The 9,329-nt window shown below is 37.8% G+C and overlaps 1 protein-coding gene across 1 annotated transcript; it reads left to right on the forward strand.

Annotated features, from left to right (window-relative positions):
- Nucleotides 1-1,339: 1,339 nt before the first annotated feature.
- LOC137714829 (aluminum-activated malate transporter 2-like) lies at nt 1,340-3,553 on the forward strand. Its single transcript, XM_068453960.1, has 6 exons — nt 1,340-1,598; nt 1,690-1,830; nt 1,933-2,205; nt 2,635-2,747; nt 2,843-2,986; nt 3,065-3,553. Exons 1-6 carry the CDS (start codon nt 1,340-1,342, stop codon nt 3,551-3,553), a joined length of 1,419 nt encoding a protein of 472 aa, XP_068310061.1.
- The last annotated feature ends 5,776 nt before the right edge of the window (nt 3,554-9,329 follow it).

The following is a 9,329-nucleotide window of genomic DNA, read 5'->3' on the forward strand; positions in this document are numbered from 1 at the left end:
AGGTTATTTTTTTCTTTTTAAGCTTCTTTGAACAGATGTTTTTTTTTTATTAAACTTGTTTTTATTAATATCTTATGTTTTTCATGAAATTAAATATTTCCTAATGAATAATGTTTTTAATTATACATATATGTAAGTGCACGTATTGGAAGGTACCATAGATATATCACCGTATCGCTGACGGTGGTCAACAGTTTCAATCAGTAACTAGCCTCTTGCCACACGCATACGCGTGTGGCAATTGACCTTTTTATATTAGGTTATGTCTTTTTATTTTTTTTTAAATAACTATTTGATATTTTTATTAAAAAATTATTCATAAAAAAAATGAAGCAAAACCATGAAACCGCCCACTAACATGGGAGTTTTTTTTAATTAAATTTTTAAATTTAAAATTCATTCAAAATTAAAATGTGGTGAATTACTTTAAATTCTTATGGTTCAATTGTAATTTTAAGAATTCTTGAAAGATAATTTTTGGTATTTTGAATGTTTCACCTTTTAATCCTTCTCACTTTATATATATAGATGTACAGAAACCCGATCGCAGAAAGTTACAAGCTTCTGCATAACGATTTATTGCGAATAATAAAATAAAATACAACATACTAACCTAGCTAGCTAATTCACAGGGGATCTAAAGATATGGGCATGCATGCTGTAACACGTAGATGCATAGCCAGCCTTGTTTGACCGTTTGCCCTCTCCAGTCTCAACCACAGAAATAAAGCCGTCAGGTTTTCTTGTTGCCAGACACGTGCACTGTGCTAATGTATATTGTAATGCTCCAAAATTTGCTTCATAAGACAGAGTAGAAAAATTTATTCATAATTACATTTGGAAAAAAAGCACAGTCGATCTCCATTTTTGAGAAACAATTTTCGTACATTCATTTTTTCAAGCTTTGCGCTCGAACTTGAGTGCAAAGAGAGGAATATAGTATTGTTGCAAACTTAGATAAACGTTCAAATCCAAATGTCGAAAATAAATGTTTAAATTTTCCTATTTTTTTATATACAAGAGATATTTTAAAATCAACATGAGAAAAATTTATATGTAAACGAGAAGCACACTAATTTAGTTAACTGACTTAACTCACAACTGATGCTTTAAAATATGATTTGATAAGTACATTTTAAGTCACCGTCCAACATGGTTTACTTATAAATAAACGTCTTCGCTTTGTCAGAACTCACTCCACAAGACATCCTCACCATCCAATTAATTTGCTCCTTAGCTTACCGTCTTCTTTCTCCTGCAGCTCCCGTCCTAGCTTACCGTCTTCTTTCTCCGGCAGCTCCCGTCCTGGTATTTTTTCCCTCCATAGAAATATTGAAATATGGTATCTTCAAATCATGAGAATGCTAAACAATCCCCAGCCTCGCCCAAAAGACAAAGGGGAAAAATAGTTGGATTTGCCTTGAGGCTGAAGGAACTAGGAAAGGATGACCCAAGAAAGATTATTCATTCTTTTAAAGTGGGACTAGCTCTCACTTTGGTGTCACTCTTCTACTATTTTAAACCACTCTATGAAGGTTTTGGTCTTGCTGCAATGTGGGCTATTCTAACTGTTGTGGTTGTGTTTGAATTTTCTGTTGGTAAGCAACTTCTGTAAGCTCTCAAAATTTAATGAATTTATTTGCTTCTAATTTCTAATATTTGCTAATTATTCTATTTAATCAATTTCAGGAGCAACACTAGGAAAAGGTTTGAATAGAATGTTGGCAACTTTAACAGCTGGTGCTCTTGGCATTGGGGCTCATCGCTTAGCAACTCTTTCTGGAGAAACAGGGGAGCCTATACTAGTTGCTCTCTTTGTTTTTATAATAGGTAATTATATAATACTATCAGAAACAAGAGTTAGAAAATTAATTATCTTACTAATTATGTAAATCAACATATTAAATATATCATATTGTAATTTCTTTGCAGCTGGAATAGTGACATTCCTGAGATTCATTCCCCAAATTAAGGCAAGGTATGATTATGGGATGTTGATATTCATATTGACATTCTGCTTGATTTCGGTGTCTGGTTATCGGGATGAAGAGGTGATAGAAATGGGATTTGAGAGGCTATCGACGGTAGTCCTTGGAAGCTGTGCTTCTGTAGTTGTATGCACTTTCATATGTCCGGTATGGATTGGGGTGGATCTTCACAATCAGATTGCTACCAACATCGAAAAGCTTGGGATTTTCTTAGAAGGTACGTACTTTAGGATGTATATATATACTTAAACATAACAGCGGTATTATGCTGCCTGTATGAAGACTAATGTTCTTATAAGCTAGATGTAAAAGTCATCAATTCCTGCAAAGGTTATTGGAGGTGATTTCACTGCAAAAAATAAAAATAAAAAAATAACAGTTGCACTTGGAACCTAACCTAGTAACATGGAATTTAACCGTAAAGAACCTTAGCAGAAATATATTTTGTTCCCTTTTTATAGGCAAGTTTTGTGCATCCTAGTATGAGGAAAAACAAATATCTATGACAAACACATGCACAATTGGATTACTATTTGCCTCTACATTTACTATATATCATGTGAAAATTTACGTACTTTGATTTTTCTTTTTATTATTACTACCACGAACCATCAGAACTTAACCAGTTAAAACTAATTATTTGCAGGATTTGGAGATGAATACTTTAAAATATCTGAGGATGGACAGCCTATAAACAAGTCATCATCTCTTCAGCGATATAAAACTGTTCTAACTTCAGGTAGCAAGGAAGAAAGCATGGTGAGAATTATACATCTTTCTCGTCTTCTATAACTTTATTACCTGGAAAATTATGCTTGAATTCCACTCTGAGTTGTTTGATTTCTATTGTCCAGGCCAATTTGGCAAGATGGGAACCATGCCACGGAAAGTTCAGATTTCGTCATCCATGGAATGAGTACCTGAAAGTTGGGAACGTAACTCGCCAATGCGCTTTCAAAATTGAATCTCTCAACAACTACCTGACCTCTGAGATCCAAGTATGACAATAAATGTATGTGTGCATTTTAATACAAATTTATTAGGCCTATTATAACTTGTCTTTGTTAATCTTACAGTCACCGCCAGAAGTTCGAAATATAATTAAAGGGGAATGCACAGTTATTAGCTCAGAATGTGGGAAAGCATTGAAGGAACTAGCATCTGCGATCCGAAAAATGATTGAATCATCAGCAGCAGAACCTCATATTTCGAACTCAAAAGCAGCAGCTGAAAAACTCAAATCTGTAATCAGATCAAGTTTTTCTAAACATAGAGATTACCTAGAGATAATACAAGCAGGAGCAGTAGCTTCTCTACTGTTTGAAGTTGTCAAATGTACAGAGGAAGTTGCTGATGCTGCTCAAAAACTAGCATCCCTAGCACATTTTAAGAATGCTAAGCCTAGAGTAACCTCAGAGAAGCAAGAATTATCTTCACAGGAAGCGGTAAAGCAAGTATCAGGCATCAATGCGGCACATCATGTTATAACGATAAATTCGTCTCAAAGTTTACCCGGAAGTGAGAATTCGTCCCCACCAGTACTGGCTCCAAGAATTGAATTGTAGACTTTGGAATGAGTAGTTTTTGGTTCTCTGTCAAGAAATGAATTGATAGATGTGCTTGTACTCGTCATATGTATTTTTTTCTCCCTTTTAGGCATTAGCATGCATATATACTGTTAGGGAGTTCATGTGTTGCCTTTCACCTAGAGCTTCCTCTTGAAGCTCAGAGGTTTGAGCAGTTTATATTTGTACTTGCTGCAAATAATGAATGGCCTTACTCAAAACAGAAACGCCTCTCTTGTCTTGTTTCATAATTCACAATTCGAATCATTCTCCACTGGATGGATACAGGAATTAGTTTAGTTTATAAATATGATTAGATAGTTCGATCACCTTTGATTCATTTAGACATGGCTTTAATAAACAAATTTACGGACTAACGTGAGAATCATGAAATGATTCATACACTAATGCTACAATTTACTCAACCAGAAATATATGAACTGATGTAGAATAGATGGCCGAGTGGATTAAAGACAAAATGGATCGAAGGAAGGCAAAAGGACGCAACGGAAATTTACAGATTTGGCATCCGAGCTCCGTTTTGGGCCCATGATACCTTACCAAAAAGAGCACAACATCCTGGTTCAAACTCTTTGCTTCTTTGTGACATGGATTTTAGCCATCCGAGGTCTTTTAGACTTCCAGAACCGCAATTTAAAGTTTGTAATAATAATCGGATTTTTCGGTTAACTTATGATTTTCATCTTTACATTTCCTAATACTTCTTTTACATTCCCTAAGACCCCACGAACTTATCAAGGGTTGAGTTAAGTCTATTTAAGCCTTATGGATACTATTGTAATCATCAATTCATAATTAGTCAATTATCTTTTTGGATTTTCTCTCAAACTCTGGTGGATTCTAGAAAACTTGGTTCTTTGAGGGCATACGTTTTTAACCCTCTACGCTCGTGTTGTGTCAATTGGTACCAGAGTGGGCTTCTCCCATCTTGGCATCGTTCATTCTATCTGCGGGTGATCGTGATCCTGTTGCCCCCATCACTAGAGTGGACATGTACACTCAAAATGCGCGGATTGAAAACTTGACAAATCAACTTGGGGAACTTTGTCTGATGTTGCTTTCAGCCCCTGGGCCAAATAACCGAAGGGCTACCAAGGCAATATTTAGAGAGGTCAGAGGCCTCGCATCCAAGAAAGCGAATCAGAGTCCAAAAAAGAAGTTGTCGACATGCTATTCATATCATATTTTTATATCATTTTAGGTGGCATCTGATGTGAACAGCCACATCATTTGAAAAATTTGCAAAACCCAAAGAAAGGAATAAGAAAGACTCCTCGTATACCACAGTCATCATTTAATTAATTAGTTTTTCTTAATTGTTAATTTATTAAATAGTGAACTAAATTTAAAAATCTGATTAATTCAAATGATGTGGTTGTCCACATCAAATGCCACCTAAGGTGGTATGAAAATGTGATACAAAAACATAGTATAAATAACATTATTCATTCAAATAATCAAAACCGCAACTACTTTGATTATTTTCGGATTAAAGACAATATTCTAAATTTCACGGAGAATTTGAAGATCAAAGATTTCTTAAATTGACTAGTAGAAGTCGAGAGATTCTTTGAAGTCATGGAAATTCCTAAGACAACAATGGTGAAGATGGTTGCCTTCCGCTCAAAGTAACAACTATTGTTTGGTGAGACCAATTGCAAAACATCCACAAGAGGCAAAGGAAGAATAAGGTTTGAACATGGAGAAAGATGAAGCAGCTCTTGATGGATTATACAGATGATTTCATGCTACTTGCTAAATATAATCATCTGACGGAGACAGAAAACCAAAAGGTTACAAGGTATGTGAATGGGCTAAAATTCTCCATTCAGGAAAAGATTGGATTGCAGAATATGTAGGCTTTGCAAGAAGCCATTAACATGGCTTTGAGGGCAGAATTAATGGAAAAGGAGAGGCGTCAGACTTCTTTTCGAAGAAATGTGTCCAAATATTCTGAAGCCCCTGTTGTCTCACTTATAGATAAGGGGAAACTTGGGGCGCATAGTTCTGGACGATCAAAACTATCAAAATTTCCTTATCAAGCATCCAATGAAAGAATTATCAAAACTTTCAATAGAGAGGATAATAGAAACCAAACCCAAAGGCAGAATCCATAAGCTGAACCTATGGCAGACATTTGTTATCGGTGTAACAAATCAGGGCTCGGTCCAACGTCTGTCCCAAATGCCGGCAAACTAACTTGGTGGAGGCTGACGTGAATAATGATGAAGAATAAGAAGAGGAAGTTGTTGATGATGACTATGCAGGGGCAGAGTTCATAACTGAAGAAGGAATGGAACGCCTCAAGGCCTATACTGAAAAGGAAATTGTTAATGCTAACTAGCACTTTATTAGTTTTGATTGTGAGCCTCAAGTCTTATACTTAAGGCCCCACAAAGGCATCTTTCAAACTAACTACAAAACTCTTATTGCAACAGATCAATAAGTGAAAGCAAGCCCTATAATTCATCCAAAGTGCCAAACCCCTGGGGAGCTGTGTGAGGGAAATCTTGCCCCGAACATAGTTTTGGTTCGTTCAGTGGGACCTTGATAGTCTTGTATGCCAAGAAGAAGAAGTAAACTTTCAGGAGGAACATAGAGTATGGGCCACCCTATTATCTAACAAGATCAGACATAGCAGATCGCCCAGAAGATTTTCCCTCCCTATGAGGCCCTGCAATTTTGGAGGGCCCAACTTCTTCCGAGAAGTCAAGTGGAAAAGTTACAAATGAAGACTTGCAAGCTACTTTGGTATAAGTACTGAAAAACATGGAGAAGATTTCTTTGGAGACTAGAGGAAAGGTTAGCAGACTTTGTTCGTTAACAAGTAGTCTGCAAAGGAGATTAGAGTTGGAGTACTCTACCCCAAAGGATGGTTGCACTAGGGGAATGATGAGAGAGGCAAGTCCTGAGAAAGAGCTAGTGATTCCTTTATTTCGTTTGCTCGAGGAAAAGAAAGATATGGGGAAGAAGAAAGATGAGCATGGAACTAGTCAGCCTGAAGTGGAAGAAATCCAGGAAACAAGTATGCCCAACCCTTTATTAATCCTACTACATAGTAGGGGGAGATTGAGCTAGATGGAAGGAAGTTTGGAATGACTCAGCAAGTAGGAGAGCCTAATGGAAAAGGTGTGCCCACAGTTGCGGGCAAACCCCCTCCTTATAGGCCATCACCGTTGGCTAATAAGGGAGGGGAGGCCAAATGAAGATAGTTAGAACCTCAGAAGTAAGCTTTCTCGGGCAATGAGCGTAGCCCGAAGTGGGGACTTCTTGACACCTCACACAATAATGCAGCTAACCAGCAACTTAGAAATGAGTTAGTAGAGCTGAGAAGGATGGTGATCTAAAATGCCCAACCATAGGTTTGCCCAATGTTCAGGATCACCTACCAGAAGCCTTACCTGGAGTATATTGATGAGTAGAACCCCTTTCCCTTTAACTTCAAGATGCCCACATTCCCAACCTTCAGTAGGGAGGACTGTAATGTGTCTTTTATAGACCACAATTTCAAGTTCTCTAACTACTGTGTGGCGTTTGAAGACAATCCTAACTATAAGTTTAGGTTGTTTAGGAATTCGTTGGTCTGTTTAGGATCTCAACGGTACTCTATGTTACCCCTTAATTCCATTGCCAACTAGGGGCAAATGGTGATGGCTTTTCACAAGCAGTTTTATAGGGTTGAGCCCGAGATGACTATTAATGATTTAGTGGAAGTGAAGCAATATGAGCACGAGTCGACTAAAGACTTCATGATGAGGTTTAGGAAGACAAGGATGAGATGCCAGTTCCCTATCAACCATGCTCAGCTTATATCCATTTCTTAGAAAGCTTTGAGATTACCATTGAGAAAGAAGTTCTATGATGTACACTTTAATGAGTTGTAAAAGCCGGTAATAGTTGCTACCAACTATAAGAAGTTGTTAACTAAGGAGTAACAAGTAAAGCATTCATCCAAAGTGACCTCTTTCTACAAGAACAAAGCTGCAATACACCAGTTGAAGTTCAAAGGTCCTGAGTCGGGAGAAAATGATAGCAATATAGGAAAAGGAATTGACTTGTTTACAGTCGAAATGACCACTTCTTTCAAACCTTTGATAGTGAAAGGATTGGTCCAACCTGTCAAGGACCAAAAAGTTGTCATGAATGATGGAGGGTTTGTGCCTATGAAGCCCCCGAAGTACTAAACCCATTCTTTTAATCTGACCAAGGCAACTGACATTTATGAGAAGTTGGTGAGGGCTAGGGTGATCTTGCTCGACACCACAAAAAAAATGCCCAAACTAGAAGAGTTAAAAGGAAAAAAGTATTGTAAACTCCACTACATCTTTAATCATTCCATAGCCAGTTGTGTATAGTTTAGGGACTGGATATAGGACCTCATAGTCAAAGGAAAGCTATTGTTGGAGAAACCCCAAGTAAATATGGTGATTGATACAGATCCTTTCTAAGAAGCCCCAATCAACATGATCAACCTTAATTGGGTTGAGAAAGGAAAAGCAAAGGCTACGTGGGAGGTGAAGGGAGAAAGAAAGCAAGCAGCCAAATCTACAGAAAGAGTTAAAGGGTTGCCCGACAAACCCAAAGCGGCTGTAATCAAGGGAGTGGTATTATGCAGTAAGTGCCAACGTGAATGTGAGTTAGAGGCACCAGTATGAGGCGTCATTATTGATCAAAAGTTGATTAGAAGAAAAGAAATAGAAGAACAAGAAGCTCGCATGAGTGCTATTCAAGCAGCAGAGAAGGAAACTTCCAAGAGTGTGTTCCAAATATTAGGAAGGGATTCTAAACCTAAAGGTCTTTCTGAGGTATTCAGGAACTATGAGGCCTCTGAAAAAGCTGAGGACAAAGAAGCTAAGGTGCCAAGATGGATAGAAGTGACACCTCCCCAGCTAAGTTATCACAGTAGTGCAAGGTAAGGATAGAGAGAGAGAACCATGAACCTAGTACCCCCAATTACTAACAAAGATTCGGCCCGACTCGGCCAAAAATGGTATGTGATTGGCAAAGATGGAAAACCTGTTAAAGAAATGAGGGTATCTATGATCAGAAGGGTTCAAAGATAGCATAAAGCTCATATGAACTCATTGAAAATTCTCACCATTTTAGAAGCTTCAGGCAATGTTAAGTTTGAGGAGGTTACACAAGGTGGAAGAAGACAACTCTAATGGAAGAGGCAAAAAGGAGATAGAAATAGCTAATAACAAGATGAAGGGTGAAGGCCCCAGTGTTGAGAAGAGCTTAGGAGAGTGTACTGATGATGCCTACACCAGGTTGGAGACCTGAACCTCTCTGTTTTGGCACTATTTCCCCTAATAGGGGGATGCCTTCACCCATACTAGAAGATGCACCCTGTGAAGTCTCTAAGGAGTTGCTTAGTTTTAATATAGTAATAGATAAGGAGGTGCTCGAGCTAATGCTACCAGAAGACGCATAGGCATTGATGGATAAGTTTAAATTGGATAAAAGAAAGAAGAAGTACTTGGACCCAGCAACTTCTACATAAACATGACTTATGTTTTATCAACCATGTTTTAGGCCAAACCAGATCAGCTAGCCATAATGGAGGGTGATTATTTGGCACCATAACCAATGATGGCACTTTTTGATGTTAAAGAAGCTAGGAAAAAGAGACTAAGCGTGGCAGACTTACCCGAACCAACACGGAATGAGCCCAATGGGGTATATTCTGACCAAATGGTGTTCAGTAGACCAAGTCTAGCCTAAGCCAACCATCTCAAGCCCATATATGTAACTG

Source organism: Pyrus communis, chromosome 14 (genome assembly GCF_963583255.1).
Source record: "Pyrus communis chromosome 14, drPyrComm1.1, whole genome shotgun sequence".
Taxonomy (NCBI): Eukaryota; Viridiplantae; Streptophyta; class Magnoliopsida; order Rosales; family Rosaceae; genus Pyrus; species Pyrus communis.

Excerpts from the sequence above, each read along its gene's own strand:
- LOC137714829 (XM_068453960.1), top strand. The coding sequence starts at position 1,340 with ATGGTATCTTCAAATCATGAGAATGCTAAACAATCCCCAGCCTCGCCC. Across the intron at positions 1,831-1,932 it reads TCTCTTTGTTTTTATAATAG|CTGGAATAGTGACATTCCTG; the intron begins GTAATTATATAA and ends ATTTCTTTGCAG. Across the intron at positions 2,206-2,634 it reads GCTTGGGATTTTCTTAGAAG|GATTTGGAGATGAATACTTT; the intron begins GTACGTACTTTA and ends AATTATTTGCAG.